A 23,582-nucleotide genomic window follows, 5' to 3' on the forward strand; every position below is an offset into this window, starting at 1 on the left:
CGCAGCCCTTGTGGCTCAGGGCGCCGGTGTTACCCGTGTTCCTGCTTTGCTGTTAAACTGTTCTGTATCTGGGTGTTGTGTTTGTCAGGCCTTGGCTAAACTGATGTTAGCGCTGTGTCCACAGTTCGTTCAGGGTGTGGGTGCAGGTTGCTGTCAAAAATTGCCTTTCCTTACAGAGAAGGGTGGATTTGAGCCCTTGTGTTACTATTTCGAGTGTGTTAGGGTGAGTTTAAGGTCTAATATATTTCTAAACTTGTGTCCAGTGCAGTTTTGGAATGAAATATTTTCATTTTGAAAAATACAATGGGATAGGTTCTTCATTGAACAGTTAGATGATGCAAAAAGTAATCTAAATGTAGATGATTTAAAAACCAATCGCTGATGTGTGGCTGCAGCAGATCTGTGATATTTTTGTCCCCTTTGTTCTGAGAATAACTTCGAGGTCACTGGAGCTGTACGGGTTAGAGAAGAAATGGAACTTAATATTGTGGGCGGTCATGGCTGGTCATGTTCTGTAGCCACTTATTCTGGCCTGCTGTTCTTATTCTTTGCTACTGGTCTTTGTAAATCGGTATTTTCAGACTTCTGAATTTACTGTTGCATGCTTTTGTCTTCCCATGCTTCAGGGAAGCCTTCTCCCTGAATCCGTGCAGTAATCTGTACTCTGAAACATGGAGCTGTTACCCAGACAGTAGCGGGGTATCTGCAGATGTTACATGAGTTCTGCTGTAGTGTCTGCAGATGCTAAACTGTAACTACATTGAAATATTAATGGTGACGATGATGGATTTGTGAGTCTGTAAAAAGCACAGTAACATGACAAAGATACAGATCTCCAGGCCCAGTAAATGACTAACAAGCAGGTGAAATAACTTGCGGCTGTTAAATGGGAAGGGCAGGATCCTCTGCTGTGTGTTTCAGTCACTTCTGCATAGACTTGGGCAGCTGAAAGGGTGGTGGGTTGTCTTGCAGATTCAACTGAAAATTGTAATTTTTGTTTGTGGGGCTGATCTCCATGTGGATTGATAACCAGTAAGAAAAATGTTGACAGACTGTTAGAGCGGAAGGCTTTAGGTATCGTGTAGCTAGGAAAAGAACAGTGGGAAGGTGGTATTGCTGCTGATGGTGACACTGTATTAGATGAGGTTTAAAAGGTTGTAAACCACAGTGAAGTGGTTTTTTTTTGAGTTTTTATCTCTATTTTATCTGTGTATGACTTAAAACTGCAATATCCGTACAAGTGTAAGAAGCTGTTGGCTACACGTGTGTGTTTTAAGGGAAAACTTATTCCTAGTAGGGAGCGGGTTAAAGCATCCAGAACTGAGCTCTACAAGTTTCTGAACAACCTGATGCAACTCAGAAGTTAGCCTTTCTTTGAGCAGGGGTGGGACCACATGAGCTGTAAAAATCCCTTCTATTCTAAATTATACTGTGAATATCTTGAGATAAGTGGCTGCAGCTTAACTCACATTTGCTTGTGTTTCATAGGAAAAACTGTGTTGTAAAGTTTGCTCACAGATTGTTGTAAGTTTACAGGTGGAGTGGTGGAATGCTTGTTACTGGATTCACATAGAATTCTCTTTAACTTGTTGAATTGTTGTTGGTTTTTAGGGCAAACTTAGACATGACTGATGCAGCTGAATCCCAGACTCCTGGCTCTGATTACCCTGATGCCCAAGAGCTGATACGCAGCCAGCAGAAGGAGCCATGTGAGGTACATGTATGCGAAAGAAATACACGAACAGAGTGTTCACGTTCAAGGCAGAAGAATGTTGCTCCTGAGGAGTCTTCAGATGAGTTTAACGGTGTATGTAAATCATCACCTGCTTCAGCTGAGGTTTTGCTGGACAGCAGTGATTCAGAAATGTGAGTTTTTATCTCTAGTTTAGAACTCTTCATGTGAAGAACCTGTGTCAGATATCACAAAAGTACTTGTTCTTTTGAAAGTAAGTAATTTTTTCCTTCATCTTCTTCAGTGATCTCTCCGCTGCTAGTGGCAGCGAGTACCATCCTGCCTGCTCCACTGCACCTTCAAAGCAAAAAAGGAGATCTCCATCTTTAAGGCAACAAGCTGAATCTGATGCAAGAGTGTGCGACAATGAAAGCTCTTCAGATTCTTCTCTGTCCCCTCAAAGTCCAGTGAAAACATCTGAAACTTCCCAGAAGCAGAAGTCAAAACTCAATTTGAAAGCCATTTTTGCCTATCACTTCAGGGGAAAGAAGTTTAAGGCTGCTGCACGCCGAAAATACAGCGGTGGCACAGGCAAGCAGAAGAAGAAAAAGTATGAGAGCACACGGATGCCTGTAGGGAGGCCAAAACTGACAGCCTCGTCTCAGGAGCAAAAGAGAAGGCTTCTACACAGAGGTTTTCAATTCCCTTTTGTTGAAAAACATTATGGGAAGAAACACATTCCCTTAAAGATGGTTCTTGGCTATGAGGTGAGTCCTCTGTTTTGAGGGATATTGTTTTTTTTATTTCATCTAAAAATAGTGAACTTAAATTGGTTATGTTTACCTGGTGTACTACAGTAAAACAATGAAACTGTTTTTACTTCTGCTAAACAGGACACTTGCCTATTTAATAATTTCAGCACAAACACAGATAAAATACAGGTGTCAATATAATATTACAATTCAGTTTATAGTATAAATATTTTAGTAGTATTTTTAGTATTTCTCACCTCATGCATTTTTCTTTAGCAAGCAGCTACAAAGGGATATCTCCAGTATGTTGAAATGCTTAAATATGAAGAACATCTTAAAAAAGCTTTAGAAGCCCTTCAGGCTAGTGAAGACTTAGAAAGAGAATGTCTGATGGTACGGAAACACAAATATTTAGATGATGAAGGCCCCATTTCCCCTATTCAGGAAACAAAGTAAGTCCATCTTTATATTTTCAGGAGCTTTTTTGTTCTTATCATAGAATCTTAGAATGGTTTGGATTGGAAGGGACCTTAAAGATCATCTAGTTCCAACCCCCCTGCCATCAGCAGGGACACCTTCCACTAGATCAGGTTGCTCAAAGCCTCATCCAGCCTGGCCTTCAACCCTTCTAGGGAGGGGGCATCCACAACTTCCTTGGGCAACCTGTTGTAGTGTCTGACCACCCTTACCTAGAACACAAGTTTGTGCATACAGGTGGATGCCTGACACCCCCACTCCTAGCTCTTTGTCACCCCTAGCCTGTTTGCTGGTGTGGGGAGGGCATCAGCACTGCTTTAGTTGCAAAACCAAAACACAGCACCATCCAGGCTGCTATGAAGAAAGCTAACTCCATCCCAGCCAGACCAGTGCCATGTGCTGCTCTTAGAGTCGAGGAGTTCGGGAGGTAATACAGGTGTTTGTAGCAGCAGGTGATTTTGTGACAGGGTCGTAGGCATATGAAGTTTGGTTCCTGTTGCTGTCCTTTTAGCCTGTGTCAGCATTGTGTAATCTAAATGGGAATATCTGCTTCTGAAGTGATGTTTATTTTGGGAACAAAACATTCAGCCACTTGGGATTCTGTGTTTGTAAATATGATGTGGAACTTCGTGTAGAAGGAGATATTTTTAATCTAAAGACATCAGATCGTTGTTTCAAGTGGTGATTTGTACTGGCTCATTAAAATGACATGATGGAAACTTTTTTTTCAGAAAAAAGTATTTCCTGAAGTTAGTTTCTCTGTAGTTGTGACCAATGAAGAAGTGTTTTATAGCAGTGACTGAAGGATATTTTTTTAATTTCCTTTTTACTTTATTAAGTATTGAAGTATCTTTATGTATTCTTTATGGTCAGTTACCTCCAGTTAACTTTAATGCAGCAAAGGGATCAGTGTATTGGCAAGAATACTTAATGTTGAAAATATACTCGGCACCTTAGATCTAGAAAGCCTAAAAGACAGTGTAAAGGTACAGAACTGTCTTTGAGCTACTGTTCGCTTCAGTTATCTCTTACACTCCTGACTTGTGTGAGTTGAAGTATTAGAGTAAAATGAGTAACAGTCACGAGTTTGCTCTTTTACAAAAGAGCAGAAGAAAGACAGTTCTGTAGAAAAAAACACAAGCCAGCTCTTCCAGACACTCAGTGCTTCATATGAAATGAGTATTGGAAGACTTTCTAGGTTCTGGAATCAGAACTCCTGGTGCCACTTTTTGAAACCATAGTACTAAAATAGCTTAATCTCTTTCTGGGGGGGTTCTTTCTATCTTGAGAGAAAAACCTGTGGATGGGAGTGGGAACTGGATTTTGTACTCGGTGTTTCTTGGCAGTATGGAGACGTTATTTCTCAGTTGTAGTATCAGGAAGACAGCTGTGTACTCTTGTTAGCTGAGACCTCGCCTCTTGTTTTCTTGCTTGTATTCTGCTTGTTTTCTAACTTGCTGACTTTCTGTCCTGTTGGCCAGTGTAATCCTAAATATCTCAGTACTACTGTTGATATCTGCTGCTAAATCTTCGTTCTGCTGCTAAGTACTGCTGCTGTCCTGGCAGTGTTGCTAGTTAGGATGTAATTCTGCTCTCAAATTCATTTGAGAACAGCCTCATGCAGAAGTAGTATTACCTTACCCCTACAAGCTGTAGCACTTCCATACACACAAACAGAAACCAGGGGTTGTGGTAGGAAAATAGTTTACACTTTCTAGGTCAGTGTAAAAGTACAAAGCTTGATTTGAATTTTTTATATTTCAGTGATGATGGTGACAGTGTGAATTCTGATAATGAAGATGACCTTGATGCCAGAGTAGTGGTGAGTAAATATTCCTTAACTTCAGAAACTCCCTAACCTTCTCTTCTGAAGGTTAAAGAATTAGTAGATAATGCTTTGCATACTTAATGCTTGAGGTTAGATCCAGAGTTAACTGATGATACCTGTGAATGCTGATCTGTAATGCAGAAGGAAGTTGTTTTGAGAGTCTACACTCTCCTCTTTGAAATAATACTGGAATACACAGATATTCTGGAGTTTTCTGAAGTTTACAAAGTTGCTACCAAGATCTTAACTTTTTAAGCATCTCAAAACTGGACTTGTGAATACTTCTGTCCTTCATTTTCTTAGGAGAACAGCTCTTTCATTATTAGCAGCAAAATTCCCAGCAAGAAAAAATCAAAACCAGAAACAAAGTGTGCAAAATCAAACAGTGTGATTGAAGTAGAGGACTAAGAAGACTTCTGTTGAGAACACTGGGCTTCTGCAAGGTTCTCCTCAGTGAACAGAAAACTAACAAATGAGGTGGCAGTGGTCACTCTTCATATACTTTTTTCATTGTCTACTTGGTTTAAAACATGGATCTGAAGTCAATGCTGAGCTATCAACCAAGCAACCTAGTTGGATTTGGTTTAAGGTGAGTCTATTGGGCTTGTGACAGAAATGGGTTACAAAACAAGCTTTATCTGTCTTTTTTTGCTAAGCTTTTAAGTGTCTTCTGAGCTATCCTGTACCAAGTGTATAATATCCTTGACTCAGTGGCTGATAATCTTGCTGAACTGCTGGCTTCTGCAACTTGACTTCTGTTAACCAGTGGATCGTAGAATTTATGTAACTAAAAATAAGAGAACAACTTTCAAAGATTGTAAGAGCAGCAGCACAGTATAGAAGAGTGTGCTTTTTGCATACATAAATATACATGCTCATGTTATGAAGGGCAGTTTGCCTGCCTTTCTCTTTCATAACTGACTCTTTGGCGAGTAAAATCAATTTGTATGATTGAGATGGTCTGTTCCATCCAGAGTAACTTTTCAGAAAACAATTTTCTGCTCCTGAACCCAATATAATAATCTAAAGTTGTAAGTTATCTTAAAAAGAAGTGTAGCAGCATAGCGAGTCTTAGATTTAAAGATTCTTTTTGCCCCTCTTGCCCTCCTCTGTCCAGAATGGGGTCTGATGTGAACGTGACTAAGCAGAAGATGAAAGCTCTTTATAATGACAGTATTTAACAAGCATTGTCCCAATTGCAAGTACCTTTCTCAGTCGTGTTTTAGACAGTTGGAAACATGACTAGGGAATGTTTAGAAATGGTCTGAATACAGCTAACTCATAAATGACAAGACTGTATTGGTAGTAGAAATAAAAAATTGTTTGAAAAGTTTTATCTGTGAATCAAGAAGATATAAATAACCAAAGGGTGATCTGCCTCACTGAAATACTTAATTAACAAAATCCCAACCAGCAACAAACTAACATCTGTTCAGCGGGTAAAAGTAGTCTGTGCTGAACAGGGATCTTGCCAAAAGAAGACTTAAAATATCTACCAGTTTAATTTCCTTCAAAATGTAATTGCCAGTCTGTGGAGATTTACGATAGGTGCTCAGTGTAATGAGAACAGGTTGAATTGTGGTCTGTAGATGCTTGAATTAAAGTCCCAAATCTTTGTAAAGGAAGTTTAGGGTGTGTGAATCGGAGCTTGGTAGCTCTAAGGAGTAAGACTGCAAAAATTATTCTTCAGTAGTTGAAGGTCATATTTAGTATTGGTCCAAAATCAGTTGCTAAGTAGAACTCTTAGGCATCTACCTGAGAAATACTCTGTATGGCTTGAAGGACTCACCCTGGATCTAGGAGTGGTGTTCTTGATAAGGCAGAGCGAGGTGGTATGTGGAGTCCCACTCGTTCTGCAGTTCATGTGATGAATTTTTCTGTTCAACTGCTGAGTGACTCAGAAATGAACTAAATTTCAATTCTGATTAGAACTGGATAAATACACAGGAATCAAGCTTATTACAAATGTTAAATTGATGGCTGAAACCTAGCTTTTGGCTTTCAGAATCTGCAGGCTTTTTACCATATCTGATAGCTCTTATTCCTTTGCTTTTTTTTCCCTTCTAGATCATGTTGCTTTTGGTAGATGAACTACCATGTGCAAGGTAAGCTGTTACTTGCTTTTCAGTTGTTTTCTTCAGGTAGCTTTTTTTGCTTTACTTCACAAAGCTTTGGAAAAAAAACAGTGTTTCATAGTTAAAGTAAAAACATTATGGTGTTTCACAGCTGTGGGACTTCTGTGTGAAGCTTCCCAAGGTATTGTGTTCACTGCAGCATCTCTTCATCAGTCTGACCAAAATTAGAGCTTATAGCTTCTGCTTGAATGAAAACTACAACTTTGGAGTTCTTGAATACCTGTGTATTAAATGCAGGTTTTGTTAGAGGTTATATATAGAAATACTTTGTTTGACACAGCATAAATTGTTCTTACGTCAACATGTCTGATACTGAACTGTTTGCCACACTTACCTTAGTCCAAACTATACCTGTCTCTAAAAATAGAAAATAAGAGTGGAAGGTGACAGTTATTAATGGTAAGTGTATAGTAAACAGAGAAATAGCTTCAAATGCTGTTTCAAAAGTAGTGGAAAAATGAAAGCTGATGCATTTAATGTGTTCCAGCACGTGTTCAGTTTTTGTCTGTTGCTGTAGACAAAAACCTGGAACCTAGTGCTTAGAAAAAACCCTTCTTTTGCAACCCACAGCTGATGATCGTATTAGTTGTGTTACTTACATGAAGGGACAATATTTGCATGTATTCAAACAGCAGTTCATTCAAAGACTGATGCATTTAAGGCATCAGTTTCATGTTCCAGGTTTGCAGAAGTGTAGTTCAGTTATATAATTTCTTTCCAGGCTCTGCAGATGAGCACACCAGCTCTGCAGCAGGGAGCAGCTGGCACATTTTTGGACTGCTTGAATTCTTATGGCTGTGTGGCTACTACTTTGGTGGAACATGTTAGTGAAAGAGGTAAGCTTTGTGTTTCTTCTGCACTTCAGGATGAGAATATTGATTTCTTTAAAGAACTATTTCCACAGCAAGTAATCTGACTGATTTGTGTGCTGTATGGTATCTGCACCCAGCAGTATCTTCCTGGTGGGGTGTTCAACAAGCAGTGCTACAGTATTTCAGCAGCTGGCATCGTTGGTTTTCATGCAGATGTGCTGGTTAAACTTGGTATTTCTGTTGAAACAAGTAGATGGAAAGTTTCTTATTGGGAAGCTTGTCAAATACAACACTGAAGAGCTGTTGAACTCTTAGGGGATAAAAGTATAGCTAAATGAGTGACCTTGCTCCAAAATATTTCTTGTTAAAGGAACGTTCCTCTGATTTCTGCAGCACAGTGGAAAGCCTCTACTTAAGGGTAAGTTTGAGGAAATATTTGTTTTTTCCTAGGTAGAGGTAGTTGGATGAGGATATAAAAGTTAAAGTCTTGGCTTTTTGGTTGCCTTTTTACAAAGAAGCAGTGTTTTACTTTGAAACACAAATCCAAGTACCACATGGTCACTAGTGACATGTTTCTTGCAAAGTGAACTGGCTAGGTTTCAAACAGAAGCTGTTTTGCAGACACTGAAGAGTTAATTGTTATGCCTCGTTATTCAGCAGATAGACACAACTCACTGTGTGTCTGAATTGAAAAACGTGGCTAGAAGAGTAACAGGTTGTGCTTTCCTCACTGTAAAGTTAGTTACAGTGGTGACAATGAGGCCTGTAACAGGTTTACTTAATGGGACAGTTATGTAAACACAGATCAAAATGCAGGTACTGTAAAATCCCAAGGATTAGCTTTTTTGATGTTTTTGAATTCTGCTTCCTACCTACTAAAGGAAGTAGAATTAGCAAGTAGAGGAAAAACACATGCAGTGCTGCTTTCTTGTAGATGGTTTATCGGAGCATGTTTGTAAGCTGTCTTAAAATGGTGTCTCAGGTGTTTCCTTTACATCACAGTACCAGGTGAGCATTAGGTAACTCCTGTAGTTGTACTTTCTGTGCCATAGAACACAGAACTGGGGTGGTTTAGTCTGGAGAAGAGGAGGCTGAGGGGAGCCCTCTAATCACTGTCTACAGTTACCTGAAAGGAGGTTGTAGCAAGGCAGGTGTGTGTCTTTCCTCCCAGGTAACAAGTGATAGAACAAGAGGAAATGGCCTTCAGTTACGCCAGGGGAGGTACAGATTGGATGTCAGGAAGAATTTCTTCACTGAAAGGGTTCTCAGGCTGCCTGGGGAGGTGGTGGAGTCACCATCCCTGGAGGTGTTTAAAAGAAGGGGAGATGGGGCGCTCATGGTTTAGCAGTGGACAGGTGTGGTTGGACTTGATGATCTCAGAGGTCTTTTCCAACCAGGAGATTCTGTGATTCTATGGTAGTCCTCCAGTTTCCTAAATTGCAGACAGATTTTGTTGATAGTTGTGTGATAGACTGGGCTATGGCTCTGATTTCAAAATAAATGCTCTGGTTTGGCATTAGCATTCAGACAGCATAACTGGACTACAGTCAGCCTGCTTCTTCCTCGGTATAAAAATGCCTAAGTCTTAATAAATTACTACAGTACTGAAGAAACTTGGAGCTATTACTCAGATGCAACAATTTACTTTTCAGGAAGCCTGCATGGTAGTCCAGTCTGAACCAGCATCTTGGTAAGTGTGACAGATTGGTTTTTAACCCTTGCCTGTTGCAGGTTAGTTGCCTTTCTTTAACTTAGCTGGTGACATTGCTGTTTTTTCTTACTGAGAAGATGCAATACCACTTCAGAGAACATAACAGCTTATCTTCCTCCAGACTTGAGAATGCTGTGAGAAAATTGTTGTGATGATTGGCACAATGTTCAACTGCTCTGAAGAGAGTGAGTGAGAACAGCCTTTCTGAACAAAGCTATCACGAGTGTCCCTTTCATGTCACTTTATTCTGGGCATCCGTTCTGAGCACTTAACAGCAGTGTTTTGTGTCAGCGAGCACAGATCCTAGCTGTGTGACTTGATATTAAAAAATAAACAGGAAATTAAGAAGACATGTTTTAAGTTTGTAAAATTTCAATTTTTCAGGTGGAATGTAAGTAAAGAAAATGAGAGAAGAAATGCAGGATGCAGTTTCACAGAAATCTGAAGCCTCTTTGAGGTTAGTACAACATCTGAAGTTCTGCATATTCTTTAATGATCGGAGGGCTCTGGGTTTCAGTGGCTGGAAGTCTGTATCACATCAGGCTTACTGACTTGTGGAGTGCTTCAGGGACTTCTCAACACTGTGCTGGTACATTGTAACGTGGTATTCACTGCCTGTTAAGCAGAGAATTTATTTTAACTTTGATTTGTCCCAAGAACATGTGTACAAATTTCTCAGTCAAAAAGGAGGTGATCTGCTTAACTGCTTGAACTGATAGTTCCACTACTACAAATAAGCTACCACTTGTCAGGAAAGTCAGAGGGAGGATTTTCTTTGAGGTCAGTTTTGTAGTTAATTCCCTTTGTTGTTTGCCTTTCAGGTAGCATTAGCTTTTACATTATGACTGTTACTAACACAAAGGAGTTGCTTCATCTCCCCCAAATGTCAGGTGTTTTGAAACAAGTTAAAAAGGCTCTTAGTAGGATCTATATGAGATGCCTCTCCAGCCCGATTGATTTTTATCTATCTGTTGTGTTGATTTATAGTACCAGAAATGTTGAGGTCTATCCCGATAGGATCTCCTCTGTAGGTTCGTGTCGTTGGAAATGCCTCACAGAACAAACTTGTGGTTTGGCTTTACCCATTGAACTACCTGTTAGCTCTGTGGGATAAAACTGCAAGACAGATCTCTGCAGATGTAGCATCCTAGGAACTGTAATAACGCGTGATGTTCTCCTTTAGGTACTGACTTGTGCTTTTGATACAAATTAAAAAGTGATTCAAGTGGAAAACCTTGGTAAGAGTCAAAAGATGGTGTGTTGTGGGACTTCAGATGTGACTAGCATGTTGAATGGCATGGGCTGACCTCACCCTTCAGCCAGGCTTTTGCATAGGTACCTGATTTCTAACACTGTTTCTTGTGGTTTGAGTTCTCTGGATGCTGTGAAACAATCTGTTCCCCCTTTGATCACAAAGGAGTGATTATTTCCTGTTTTGGTGGCTGTAGGTAAGAGACAGCACTACAGTGTCTTGTCTCAACTTGAAGTGACTCAATAAACAAGCAAAGTACTCAGGGGAGAAGTACAAATCTTTCATGGCAGGAATATATAAAAACCTGAAAGGATTCTGAAGCTGCTGTTCCTATGAGGTTAAATTTATGGAGTCTCTTTTCCGTCTTAACTGCATGGCAGCTTTTGTGACATGGCGAGTGTATAAGCCTAGCTGGACACAAACAGGTGCATACAAAAAGCCTGACTGTTGACATGAGGGGTTGTGGATGAAGAACTGCAGCCATTGCACTGTATGGTATCTGCACCCAGCAGCTTTCTCCTGATGGGATGTTCAAAAACCAGTGCTACAAGAGTTCAGCATTTGGCATCGTTGGTTTTCGTTCTGCTGTGTCTGTGAAACCTGGTATTTCTGCTGATACATTCTTTGTCCTTTTCAAGGATCTGAGCGTGCTTGCTTTGTGTTGAGAACTGGACACGGGCCTCTGGAACTCTCCAAGTTTCCTTTCTTTTTTTTTAACAGGTGTTTTAGGCTACAGAATAATGTGAATTGCTGTGTTAAAAGGATTGGCTGCAGCAGATAACCTGTTTGAGAGGTAAGCACAGAGTTATCTGTCAGTTCAGAAGGTTTCATGCAACTTCACAGAAGTTTAGTGTGATAACTTGGTGTGACTCTGCTTCAGTGAGCTGTTCTGGAAAAGTGTAGCGATGGCTGTCTGGTGGCAGGGATTGCTGGGCAGTCATCACCCCAGAGTCTGGCAGTGTCTCAGCAGGTTACTCATCTGTGAGTCGTTCTTCTGTGTGCACCTGTACTTTAAAGGGATGTCACAGTTGTGCAGCAATTTGCAGTACTGGTTTGTGGATCAGATTGCTCTTAGTTGTGAGAAACTGTTCTGCGCTTGGAGATTTTAACAGGTTTTTAGGCTTGGTGGTGTACACAGCTTGGGTTACCTATTGGTATGATGGGTCCTTAACAAGAGAGGATGGGCAACGTGAATATTGATTGAAGTTGGTGGTAACAGCAGTGAGAGGACAGGACCTGGTCATTACCAAGGCTGCTGGGATGTTGCTGTTTCTGGTGAGCTGTGGACATGACCGTAAAGCAAGTCCATCAGACTCCTGAATTGCCACACGCTGTGGCACTAAGTCTGCTGGGAATAAAGCTTTGGTGTAGGACAGAGACACACACAGTGCTGCCACCTTCTGCTGTTAAGATGAAAGCAAGTTCCTGCTGCAGTGTATGTGGCCGTGTCCTTGGGCACTTCAGCACAGAGGAACAGAAGTTCTTGTTAGAACCTTTGTAACTGGGACTCCAGAAGCTGCTGTTAAGGATGGTTGTTGTGTGTGCACAGGCCAAAAAGGGAAGAGACAAAAGGCTGTTCCGTGTCATTTACATCCAACTTCAGTTGGTTTTAACTTTACTGACACTAACCAAATCTTGCACCCACAGTGTCTGCTACCACATCACTATGTGTTGGGGGTGAGAAACACCACCTGAGTGCCACCAAAGTGAGGCTGAAGGTAAGAGTGCTTAGCAAAAATTGCTGGTACTAAAAAGAAGAAATGCAAGGTCACTTCAAAGAGGGTTTGCATGGCTGAAAAACCAGCAGCTCTTAACGCGGTGACCGCATATTGAAATCCTCTGCAGGATGCCGTGGACACTTGGTGTGTGCTATGGTCTATTTATGAGGAGATACACCTTACAGAGTGAGGCCTCTTGGAGTGAACAAGGGTGTTTACCTACTGCCCTCAGGATTTTTGAGATGCTGATGTAGGGAAGAGGTTGCTCAGTTTCATTCTGAAACCAGCTGACTTCTGCAGCACCTGAAGCTGGAGAACAACACCTTGATACAATTGTGGCCTGAGCAGTCTTGTAATTTAATTGCTGCTTCCTTTTGCCTTGGCACTATGATCTGTTCTAGAGCTGCATGGAAGCCTTAGAGTGGATAATCCTGAAACAAATAGGTAAGGGAGGAGAGACAGGCAGGGGGCACTGTGAGTAGTTACAGGAAATGGAAAACTGTGGTATGTGGGGAGCTGGCATTAGAAATCATGTTTTTGCCCCTTAACATTTCAGTAAGGGGAGCATGCACGTGTTCCCTGTGTTACTGCTTTTGTAGCAGCACTGTGTCCTGAAATCAGATTGCTTCAGATGAGAGGAAGCCATGTTATGTTAAGTGTGAAGACTTCAGTGTGAGGAAGACAATGCAGTTTAAATTTATTTTCCTTCAGTAAAAGGTATGTTTTCTCTCTCAGGTCTTGGGGATGCTGCTGTGAGCCCGCTGCAAGGAAGAACTGCACAGCTCTTTCCAACACTGAGAGAATTGTTATCAATCACAGTAATTTAGAATCAAGCATGTCATTCTAGCTTCCCTTACTGCTCTGCAGAGTGCAGTGGGTGCCTTTGCCTGTACGCTTCCAGTTTTGACTGGACTGGTTTGCCCTCCTGGGAGAGGTGGTGGCCAAGCTCAGGACTGATACTTGGCTGCCTGCTTGGGGCTGCAGAGAGCCAAGTGTTATCAAGCTGAGATCTGACTAGAAGAGGCTCTGTCAGCTCTTCTCCCTCACTTCTCTGTCACTGTACTGAAGCTCTGGAGAGGTGTTTATTTTGTACACAATGTCACAGCATTTAAATAAAACCGATGTCTGAAAGCTGCAGCCTGGGGACATTTCCTGTTGCTACACTTGTAAGCAAAGAAACCAGCAGTGAGTAAATCACAGCTGATGAGCAGTGTAAAACTGTTGGTTTGGTCTCTTCCCTTCTGAGTGTAAGAATATTGATGTGTAGAGCCTGAGCTGCCCTTGCAGAACCATTAGGGTGAAGGTGGGAGAGACTATTTACACTCTATATATACTTTCCTCTCTTTGCATTGTAAAAAGCCTCCCCCTCATTTAACTCAGTGGAGTGACAAACTGGTTTGGCTTATGCTCTCTGTGTGTATCTGTGTGGGGGGTAAGAAATTGCTTTGACTGCTCTACTGCAGTGCATGCAACTGCACTATAGACTGAAAAAAATCAGTGAAAAGAAGCCTAAGCTATAGTTAACTGCTCATCAAAAACAAGCTTTCTAAGACTTCTCTGCTGCATTTTAAACAGGACCAGATTTAGTGATGAAACTGCCCTGTTATTCCACCTGCTGCTAAACAAATTCAATGTTATAGCAAAAGTTGAGCTTTAAATTTGTCCTGATGATCTAATTACTTGGCTCTGATAGAAGAACATCTGGAAGCAGTAACAGTGTAAGGTTTTTATTCTCTTCCTATCCTGAGGTGCTTTAGGATGTACCTCTTGACTGCAAAAACCTACATGTCCTAGTCTTAAATCACATAGTGCAAGGAATGGAAAGACTTCAGCTTTGTAGTAAATAAAGTAGCCTTGCATTGTGAGGATTCAATCTTCCTAAAAAAATTTATTTGAAAAATTGATACATATACATTACAAAAGTTTGTATGATTTCCCTGTAAAACACTATAATGTACATCAAGAAAGACTTCACAGTGTCAGTCTACTCCCCATGAGACAAGCAGTAGTTCATCTGCTGCTGCGGCGAGGGTGCTACACAGATTTTGATGGTTTTCCTACAGCTTAAAGCTGAGGGTTCTTAATGGTTCCACAATTAACTTCCTGCAGGCTGCAGTATTCAGTGGTCCCCTGGACTGTACCGACACACCAGTGTGCTCAAAGTCTTCTGCCAGTCATGGTGCCTTCCAAGTCTTCTTGGCTCGTAGTTTTTCCAGCATTTTCTGCAAATAAAACAAACCATGAGACTAGTGTAGCTTAAGTGACTACACTGAAAAGCAGTGTATTTAGGGGGGCACAGCTGAGGTGCTACTCAGCAATAACCTCTGTGTGAGGTGAAGGACTGTGCAAGTCTGGGCAATGGCAGCCGCTGCTCCAAAAAGCCTGGATTTCAGGAGAAAGATGGAAGATGTGTTTATTCCCCTTATGTTCTGTTAATTATGGAATCCATAAATCAATACAAAAAGCAGCAATTTACTCTGTCACAAAGAAGCTGAGGTGGTCAGTGCTGAAGGCAGCCTGTTCCACCTGTCAGGATTATCCAGCGTTTCCTCCCTTCCAGTTTTCTGAGGCCCAGCAAGGGGACAGGGAGAGCTAACACCTCGAGAACTAACACCTCGAGTCCTCCTGTTCAGTGCCCTGTTCTGAGCACCTGCAGGCAAACAGCCACGATTCTTGCATCAGGGTGCTCAGCAAGGCAGAATCTTAAGGCAGCTCAAGTAGCCAAAGAAAAAAAACCAAAACACTAACCCAAAAATGCCTCATAATGGAAATTCAGTCAAGTCTGGACTAATACAAACCCTGCCCTTCTCTTGCCAAGGACCTTCTAGCAGCTGGAGTCACTAACAGCCTTTTTGCTCAACCTCAAATCACCAGAAAAATTCAGCCTGAGACATACATGCTTTTTAGAGGAAATTTCAGCCCAGTCATAGTGCTGCCAAGGAAATTCTGAAGTGGGAGATACCAATAATATGACTTAAAATCCAGGCTGGTTTGATGATCTCCGTTGCACTCACACAACAGAACTCTCTCAATTAGTACAATTAGAACCTCAGTGAAATGAGAACTAGCCAGGCAGGATGATGGTGTAGCAGACTATTACCTTCTGAAACTCTTTAGCCTTTTCTCTGTTTTTAGCATAAGTTTCTTGCCTTGTTTTCTCTTCCTTTCTGACTTTTACTTCTGCACGTTGATTATAAGGTCTGCCAAAACAGGAAGAAAAAAAATGGTGTATGGTCAGGAAGAAAGTGGCAAAGCTGGAATAAGGTAACAAGCTTAAGAGTTCGTACTGCTTCAACTGCTAGAAATTAAGAGATTTTGAGTCTGCAGTGATCTAGAATCACTTCCAATTCCTCTTCAGCTGCATCTAACAAACACCCCGTTCAGGAGTTGTACTTACTGCATGTTAATAAACACCCAGGACCAGCTGTGAACTTTGCTTCAAGTTCAGTGGAGTCTCATGCAGCCTTAATGAGCAGGCTGCCAGTCACTTCCCTCTGCCAGTCACTTCCCTCTGCCAGCTGTGCGAGGGAGTGTCCCAGCAGCAGGTACCTGAATCAAACACGCTCAGCTTCTCTCCCAGCTGTTTCACATTAAGCAGCATTGAGCCCAACAGGAAGATCACAACCTGCTCTGACTGACCAGTACCTTTCACAAGACACATGAACTACTTTTATTACTTCTCCCACCTGTGTTCATGCAATACCTTGAAGTACGCTGGTGCATTTTAACGTCTCCAGACCTCCTGTCCTCTGGAGAAGACACTTTCACTTCTCCTGTTTTCTTCAGCTGATTGGCAACAGTACCTTTCTTCCCTGTAAAAGGGAAAAAAAAAAAAGCCAAATATAGTTTAAATTTCTAGTCCAGCTAACTCAAAAGCTGGTAGGTTTTCAAAGATGTTTAAATTACTTAAAAAAAGAAAAAGAAATAAGCTAGCAGAATGGACACAGTGGAGATGATGTCTTGTGTTAAAAATAAATCTTCAGTCTCACTCAGGCTGCTGCCTCCTCTAAACCAGCCACTGCTTCTCAACAGACATCAGAGATGCTTAATATGGTTGTTCTTTGATAAACAACCAATGGCATCCTGGGGTGCATTAGAAGGGGTGTGGTTAGTAGGTCCAGAGAGGTTCTCCTCCCCCTCTACTCTGCCCTGGTGAGGCCGCATCTGGAATATTGTGTCCAGTTCTGGGCCCCACAGTTCAAGAAGGACAGGGAACTGCTTGAGAGAGTCCAGCACAGAGCCACAAAGATGATTAAGGGAGTGGAGCATCTCCCTTATGAGGAAAGGCTGAGGGAGCTGGGTCTCTTTAGCTTGGAGGAGACTGAGGGGAGACCTAATTAATGTTTATAAATGTTAAGGGCGAATGTCAGGAGGATGGAGCCAGGCTCTTCTCAGTGACAACCAGTGATAGGACAAGGGGCAATGGGTGTGAGCTGGAACACAGGAGGTTCCGCTTAAACTTGAGGAAAAACTTCTTTACAGTGAGGGTGACAGAGCCCTGGAACAGGCTGCCCAGGGAGGTTGTGGAGTCTCCTTCTCTGGAGACATTCAAGACCCGCCTGGACGCCTTCCTGTGTAAAATTGTTTAGGTTCCTGCTCCGGCAGGGGGGGTGGGCTGGGTGGGCTTTTGAGGTCCCTTCCAATCCCCAACATTCTGTGATTTGCAGAGGCACCTTATGACTAAGATTGTGAAAACACGAAGAGGACCCGTAAGGGCTTTTACAACACTGAAGAGGCAGCCAGAGGTTGGGGGGAAGCTTCCCACACCTCTGAGAAAGCAAAGAATATCCCAGTCTGCAACAGCAAGGACACAACTACTGTGAAATCTGTTCTTTGGTATAAAACAGCAACTAAAAGGAAACCTAATTCTATGTCTTGTCCTCAGATAAACCTACCAGAGAGAAGAGACTCCTTTTGCCTGCTTAACTTCTCAGACTTTTGTCTTTCAAACTGCCTGGCTTCTGGCTTTTCATTTTCTCTCTCTCTATTTTTTATTTCTTCTACTCTTTTCAGAGATTTCTGGATGAAGTTCTTCTTTCTTTTTAAGAAAGATTCTTGCAAACTTGCAGGTGTAGCTGCAAACTCCAGCAGCATCACTGTGAAAGAAAATGAAAAGTCTGAACATTTCTCACTTGTAGCAATGAGCAGTACCACCTCTAGCAAGTCACACATTTCGATGTATTTCTCCTAAAATGCTGAGCTTGACTATTGTAAATCATGCAGGAAAATGACACTGAGAATGACGAGCAACCCTGAAAAACCAGCAGCGATTCAGGACTGTGGAACCTGCTAACTGCAAGCAGGTCTGCCAAGACAAATACTGTGATAAACGCTGCTTCAAAAGCATCTTGGTGCCTCAGAACGTATCAAAGCCCTGAGAAGTCCCTAACATGGTTAAGTTCTGTCAATTCCTGTCTTTCATGTTACTGCTGTTCATCCTGGACAGAAGATATTTCAGTATTTCACTGATGTTCCACATGATCATCCCAATAGAAAAAGACTTTTTTTGCTACAGAGCTTGGGGACTAACGGGAAATAAAAACCAAGGGAAAGTGCATAAACCACAGGACAACAAACCACAAAACATGACAGAATTTTTCAAAATTAAATAGTTACAACACAAAAAAACCTCTTTGTATTGTAGAAATTGTGAACTTTCATGAAAGACAGTCTGGTATAAGAAGAGACAAGTCAGTACTTCCTGGTCAGTAAGACACATACTAAACCTGAGTCACACGTGCTACAAACCAAGCCTGGACAGCAAGATGCACTTGCCTAAGTAGAAGCAGCTCTGCATTTCCAAAGGAGAGGTGTATTTTATTAATAATTTCAATACTACATAAATAAAGACCTTCTCTATCTCCACTTCAGTATACTGAAGTTACACATCCTTACCTGCAGTCTGATGTGATGGGAAGTGACTGCCACTGGGACTCTGGGCTTTGGAAGAACCATCAGGCTTTCCCAGCACTGGATCATCTACATCTGGAAGCAGTGGTAAAAAGTCTCTCTCCTGTTTCAAAAGGAATCAGTGATTGGAAATGCTTAAAATATACCACAAACTTGAGTGAAGTGGCAGTACTGTTCCACTAGCATAGACCCGATGCAAATTAAAGGCACAACTCTTTGTCCTTCGTAGCAGATACAAGAAAAACATCAGAAATGGATCTTGGAAGCAAGTATTAAAAAGCTACTTTCTAAACACATTTTAAAACTTAAAAAAAAAATCCATTAAATCTGGTGGGCAAATGGTCTTTCAATTGCTTGTTAATACAGGGCTGCGTAATTTCATCTCAACAGATGTGGTTTTCTTTCCCCCTGTTCTCTTTAGTTCTCCCACATTCTTCCACTGCTCTGTCTCTTTTCCCCCTTCTCAGCTGGAAGGTAACAGCCTCTGCACTACAGCCTCCAGCTGCCAACCTCCCCCTCACCCACACCTCCATTACTTTACAAAGATCTTTACATCCTTTTAACACCTTCTCTAGATGCTGCCTGCAACTGGAACATGACTTCATCTGATCTGTTCATCTAACAGACACACATTACCTGGTTCTATGTTAATTGCTTCAGCACCCAAATTATTTTTTCATTACAAACCAGTTCCTCTACAATTTCTATAAGCAAACAGCAAAAAGCAAACCACAGGCAAGTTAACCATGGCAGTCTGAGGAGCTGATCATATTTTCCCCATAAACCTCACACTGCTGCACGGGCCTGGGGAGGCTCCATCCACTACACACAGAATTTCTCCTTCTTTTCCTGTTTAGTTTGTAGCTTTTGTCCTGTCTCACCTTCTCCTCTCATTCAGGTCTTCAACTAATGGGATACAATTAGTCTGGCAAACACCAGGAAGATGGTTCTGTTTCTCAGCAAAAGTCTTCCCAAACTCTGTCTACACTGGTGTGACAGGCAGTGGTTTTAAGAAACAGCCCAAATTTAAGATCTATTAGATCTGTCTGGAAAACATAACATGAAAGCAAGATGATCTGAGCAACAACTAACCCTGGATAACCCCAACACTCTCTCATTCTGCAACAGTCGTTGCCTGCTACAGTGGGGCCTCTCCTTATTCTGATTAAGGATTACATTAGATAATAAAGACTCACCTCAGTAAAAACGTTAAATTCACACTGATCCACACAGGCTGGGTTACTGATTTTATCCTTCTTAATTTTCTCCCGGTTAGTATGTTCAGTGTCTGACTCTGCAATACTGATGTCATTTGAGCTTATCAGAGTGAGTTCAGGTTCTTCCATAATACCACGCCCTGACTCAGTCTCCTAGAAAATAAATTATACAAGACATCAGTGTAAAAAATAAAAAAAATTTAAAAATCACTATTTCCAGCAACAGGAACAGCTGTTCTCTTGTCAGAAAGAGAAGGTTCATTTAACATACAGAAGAAAGAAAATCTGACTCCAGGCAATAAATATAAACCAGAAAGAGCACTTTGCCCAAGGTACTGATGAATGCACACCCTGGAGCCCAAGTCCAATGCAAAGTATTTTATCTACCAGTGTTAAAAACCAAACAAATAACCCAAAACAACCAAACAACAACTCTACCTCTCCCCTACTCACCTGAAGTTTAAATTACTTAGTTCTAGGGCAAGTTTGGGGTTTTTTTTTGTTTGTTTTGGTTCTATTTCTTTAAGTTTGCTTATGCTTTGGTTAAATTACTTACCTCCTTCAGGCTTCTAAGCAGGGGCTTAGACAGGGCTGTTAACTGTGCCATGTCACACAGACACGCCTGCCTTACCAACTGAGCTCAGGGGAGATGCAATAGAGACACTATAGCTCCGCCAGCGATCACAGAAACTCCAGCTCAATTTAACTACTGCTAATTATTTCAGTGCTATCATCTGAAAGAAGTAGTAGGGCAGAAGTCCAGGAATCATGCAAGTCTTCAACTAGAATTGTAAAATCAACATTTGCCAAGCTTTCAGATATTAAAGGTTGAAATTAACTTGGTACAACAACAACAACAACAAGCCCTGCACAAATTACTGCTTTTGGAAATGTTTTGCTCACCCAGACTGGAATGTGACAGGAGCTTCTGGGCACAGAATTAGAATGTTTTTTGTGTCTCTCCAGGAAAGAGCCATCCTGTTGTACAACAGCCTGTAAATGGACGTCCAAGTCTTCCAAGCTGGTTTCTCTGGGAACCCTCAAAGATTTCTGTACTTCTGGAAAGCTTTGCTCTGGCTCCTTTATATATTTATTGCACTGAGAATCCAGTTCCACAGCTTTATTCACTTCATGTACATGAACTTCTTTTTCAGGAAGCTTCACATACTTCTTATCAAACGCGCCCACAGGTAATTTTTCAGAAGACATGGTCTCTTTTAATAAGTGCTGAGGGAAAGTTTCATCCACTGTAACTGCTGTGGTATTTAGCTGATAAAATGATTTTTGCTCTTCCAGTGGATTCAGACTTCCATTTCGCAGATCTTCCATCAAACACTGGAGATTAATACATTCCATATTTCTTGCTAGTTCTTCATATACTCTAGCAGACGAAATACAGTTCTCATTGCCCCATTTTTTAATTTCAGGGATTTGTTCAAAATTTCTCTGCCACACAGCATTAAAGTCCGCTGGCTGATCAGCATTCTGACAGTGATCATCGCTCAGAGTAGATTCTAATTGCAGTGGGTGAAAAGATTCTTCAGATCCTGTTTCAAAAATTATCAAGAGTCAAAATTCTAATACAACAGAACTTCAACTTTTAAAAGTCCCTCCACAATAAGGCTTTTCAGTAATGTATAAGGAGGAGTCTAGTAAATAAGAAGAAACATTGTTTAAAAAAAGCCTAAGTTTCTTCAAACATAACACCACTAGCATTATATAAAATGATTTCTTCACAAAACAACTTCAAGAAACAACACTTTTTGTTGCCTCTTAGAATATGTTCAGGGGCAAACTTCATGATGGTGCTGATATAATAGCATTGAAAGTCAATGGATTTTACAATTAAGTCCTTTGAGTCCCTTTTGAGCCTTCAACAAACTCTCTAAAACAGGAAGAAAACTGTCCAAAACACCATTGCTTGGGCAGAAACTCTTCAAAGTAAAAGAAAAATCCAAATTGGAACAATGACTGTTGTTCCTACAAGTTAAAATATTGCCCCCTAAATTATCTTTCCCTTAGCATTTACACATACAAATCAGGATTTTTATTTTTTTTTTTTCCTCTGCCCAGAAGAGGCTGGGAAAAGAAGGATCAACATTTTAATTACTGGGGGGCCATTTCAGCAGTCCAGCATGTATCAAGCAAACACCAGAGGTTTGGTTTTTTTGTTTGTTTTTTTCTTTGTTTTTTTAAATTTAAAATATGCCTCTGACTTAAGTTTGATAAAACTGGTTACACAGACTTCAGCATCACGCTATCAATAGGCTTTTTCAACACACAGAAATATATCACAGAAACATTTAAGGGTTTCCTTTAAAGATTTTTTTTTTTTTCCTTTCTTTGACACCTACAAAGCATCGAGTTTTACATGTATAAAGAATATTGTCTCCTGGTAAATAGCTGTTAACAGGGAGGGAGGAATTACACTGCAACATCAGCCATCATTAGAAAATTATCCAGATGATGGACTTAAACTAATTATCAACCTCCCTTGAACTGCCAACCCAAAATAGTTTTTACTTGCTTAGCCTGTTGCTTATGTTACTCGTCCCCCTGCCCCTTAAAGCACAACAATAATTGGTTTGGGATTATAAAAACACTTAAGAGATGGGGAGATACTGCAGTTATATTTAAAGCACAAAGATTGATTCCATAAGCAATTTAGAAATAGAATGTTTTGAAGTTGAGAAGGGAGCTTCCCAAATCCTATTTGCTGTGAACACACGTAGTCTCAAAGTGTAAGCCTCTTTTGGCATTTTTTATTACTTTTTTTTGTACCAGCATCTGTCAGCTAAAGAGAAAGAGAAGTATAAAAGACAGTAGTTGCTTGCAGCTTTAAACATGAACAAATAACAAAGACAATTAACCAGGAACGTTTACTTTATAAATACACTGATTACTTAAAAATATTGTGCTGCTTTTCCTGTTACTGTTCACCTTTCTGCTTGAGCACCTCAAAATGCCGAAACACCTGATTTTTGGTCAATAAGAGCTTTAGAAATATTTATATCACTATTAGCTACTTTTGGAATTTCAGATTGATCCTTTTCTTTAAAATACATGATTTCTTTAAAATACCAAATTAATTTGAATTCAACTGCGAAACGTTAAAAAATACTTTTCCTGCTATGAGCTGCAGTTAACATAATGCTCTTGTACAATCATAAACTTTTAATCTACTAAATTAATTACTACATTGTAATCTAAAACTTCATTCCTTCCTCTCTCTTCCCCCCCTTTATTTTGTAGGTAGATAAAGCAATTCTATAATAAGCCCAGATATCACAGGGTGCAGTACATAATGACTGGTGTGATTTAACAGTGGAAAAGGAAAATTCAATGGTTTCTTGAAGGACACAATGTAAAAAAGACAAATGAGTAAAATAAGAGATTCTAACATATGTACCTCAAAAGATTTTAATCAATTTTTGGAACTTCCTTATTTCCTCAAACTTACAGAATGACAGGTATGCATGAACAAATATTTGGAAGAGGACTTAAAATGACAGTTCAGCCAGCGTTCACATTTCTTCACCAGCATTACAGTTACTGCACAAGTTAAGATAATGTCCATTACAGTGACCTGAATATGCAGGTCTGCTTTACTTCCTCAGCAGTGATGACTTTAATAGAAAAGAACTTCACAGAATTTACGAGTTCTACCCATTAAAGTCTGTGGAGAAGACAGTGTGTGAGAAAGCAGCAGCAGAGTTAAGACATTTCACAGTAGGACTGATAGAGAAGGGAAGAGTTCCTTCCTGGGTTCAACACAGCAAACTCACCTGAAGGGTTGGTATTTACATACTGGCAATAGGCTGACTTTGAAAGCATTGATCTGACCGTGCTGTACACACCTGGAGCAACACTGACAGCCTCTGCTTCTGATACAGTGTTGTTTGGCCCACTTGTTTCAAGAGCACAAGGCAGATCGCTTCTTCGTACATTCAAACTGGAGTTTCCCACTTCTAGAAATGCAGACTTGTTTTGACTTTTTGTTGAAAATTTTGAAGTCTGGTAGCAGAAAAAAAAAATATCTTGATTTAAGATTTTTTTTTTCTCAGGAATATGAAGGACAAAAAGTTAAAGGTAATATTT

At 40.7% G+C, this 23,582-nt stretch overlaps 2 protein-coding genes and 8 non-coding genes across 10 annotated transcripts in view; 9 read left to right on the forward strand and 1 right to left on the reverse strand.

Annotated features, from left to right (window-relative positions):
• Positions 1-1,624: 1,624 nt before the first annotated feature.
• On the forward strand, positions 1,625-5,137 carry TAF1D (TATA-box binding protein associated factor, RNA polymerase I subunit D). Its single transcript, XM_010168411.1, has 5 exons — positions 1,625-1,866; positions 1,977-2,439; positions 2,701-2,876; positions 4,666-4,723; positions 5,033-5,137. The coding sequence occupies exons 1-5, from the start codon at positions 1,625-1,627 to the stop codon at positions 5,135-5,137; spliced, it is 1,044 nt and encodes a 347-aa protein (XP_010166713.1).
• A 1,450-nt stretch (positions 5,138-6,587) lies between these two features.
• On the forward strand, positions 6,588-6,659 carry LOC114818592 (small nucleolar RNA SNORD5). Its single transcript, XR_003766211.1, has one exon. It is a non-coding gene; the product is annotated as a small nucleolar RNA SNORD5 (small nucleolar RNA).
• A 690-nt stretch (positions 6,660-7,349) lies between these two features.
• On the forward strand, positions 7,350-7,476 carry LOC114818591 (small nucleolar RNA SNORA40). Its single transcript, XR_003766210.1, has one exon. It is a non-coding gene; the product is annotated as a small nucleolar RNA SNORA40 (small nucleolar RNA).
• A 312-nt stretch (positions 7,477-7,788) lies between these two features.
• Positions 7,789-7,927, forward strand: LOC114818595 (small nucleolar RNA SNORA8). The gene has a single exon (XR_003766213.1). It is a non-coding gene; the product is annotated as a small nucleolar RNA SNORA8 (small nucleolar RNA).
• Positions 7,928-8,318: 391 nt separating this feature from the next.
• On the forward strand, positions 8,319-8,450 carry LOC114818598 (small nucleolar RNA SNORA1). Its single transcript, XR_003766215.1, has one exon. It is a non-coding gene; the product is annotated as a small nucleolar RNA SNORA1 (small nucleolar RNA).
• Positions 8,451-9,528: 1,078 nt separating this feature from the next.
• On the forward strand, positions 9,529-9,601 carry LOC114818588 (small nucleolar RNA Z40). Its single transcript, XR_003766206.1, has one exon. It is a non-coding gene; the product is annotated as a small nucleolar RNA Z40 (small nucleolar RNA).
• Positions 9,602-10,384: 783 nt separating this feature from the next.
• On the forward strand, positions 10,385-10,516 carry LOC114818589 (small nucleolar RNA SNORA18). Its single transcript, XR_003766207.1, has one exon. It is a non-coding gene; the product is annotated as a small nucleolar RNA SNORA18 (small nucleolar RNA).
• Positions 10,517-11,123: 607 nt separating this feature from the next.
• LOC114818594 (small nucleolar RNA SNORA8) lies at positions 11,124-11,262 on the forward strand. The gene has a single exon (XR_003766212.1). It is a non-coding gene; the product is annotated as a small nucleolar RNA SNORA8 (small nucleolar RNA).
• Positions 11,263-12,404: 1,142 nt separating this feature from the next.
• On the forward strand, positions 12,405-12,534 carry LOC114818597 (small nucleolar RNA SNORA25). The gene has a single exon (XR_003766214.1). It is a non-coding gene; the product is annotated as a small nucleolar RNA SNORA25 (small nucleolar RNA).
• A 1,997-nt stretch (positions 12,535-14,531) lies between these two features.
• Positions 14,532-23,582, reverse strand: part of CEP295 (centrosomal protein 295) — a gene marked incomplete at its 5' end in the record, with an annotated part of 42,008 nt that continues 32,957 nt past the window's right edge. The window contains 8 exon segments of the mRNA XM_029085048.1: positions 14,532-14,579; positions 15,458-15,557; positions 16,061-16,169; positions 17,253-17,453; positions 18,253-18,370; positions 19,464-19,637; positions 20,388-21,031; positions 23,342-23,498. Of these exon segments, the coding sequence (XP_028940881.1) occupies positions 14,532-14,579; positions 15,458-15,557; positions 16,061-16,169; positions 17,253-17,453; positions 18,253-18,370; positions 19,464-19,637; positions 20,388-21,031; positions 23,342-23,498 (1,551 nt within the window).

This window comes from Antrostomus carolinensis, unplaced genomic scaffold (genome assembly GCF_000700745.2).
Source record: "Antrostomus carolinensis isolate BGI_N321 unplaced genomic scaffold, ASM70074v2 scaffold6260, whole genome shotgun sequence".
NCBI classification, from domain to species: domain Eukaryota; kingdom Metazoa; phylum Chordata; class Aves; order Caprimulgiformes; family Caprimulgidae; genus Antrostomus; species Antrostomus carolinensis.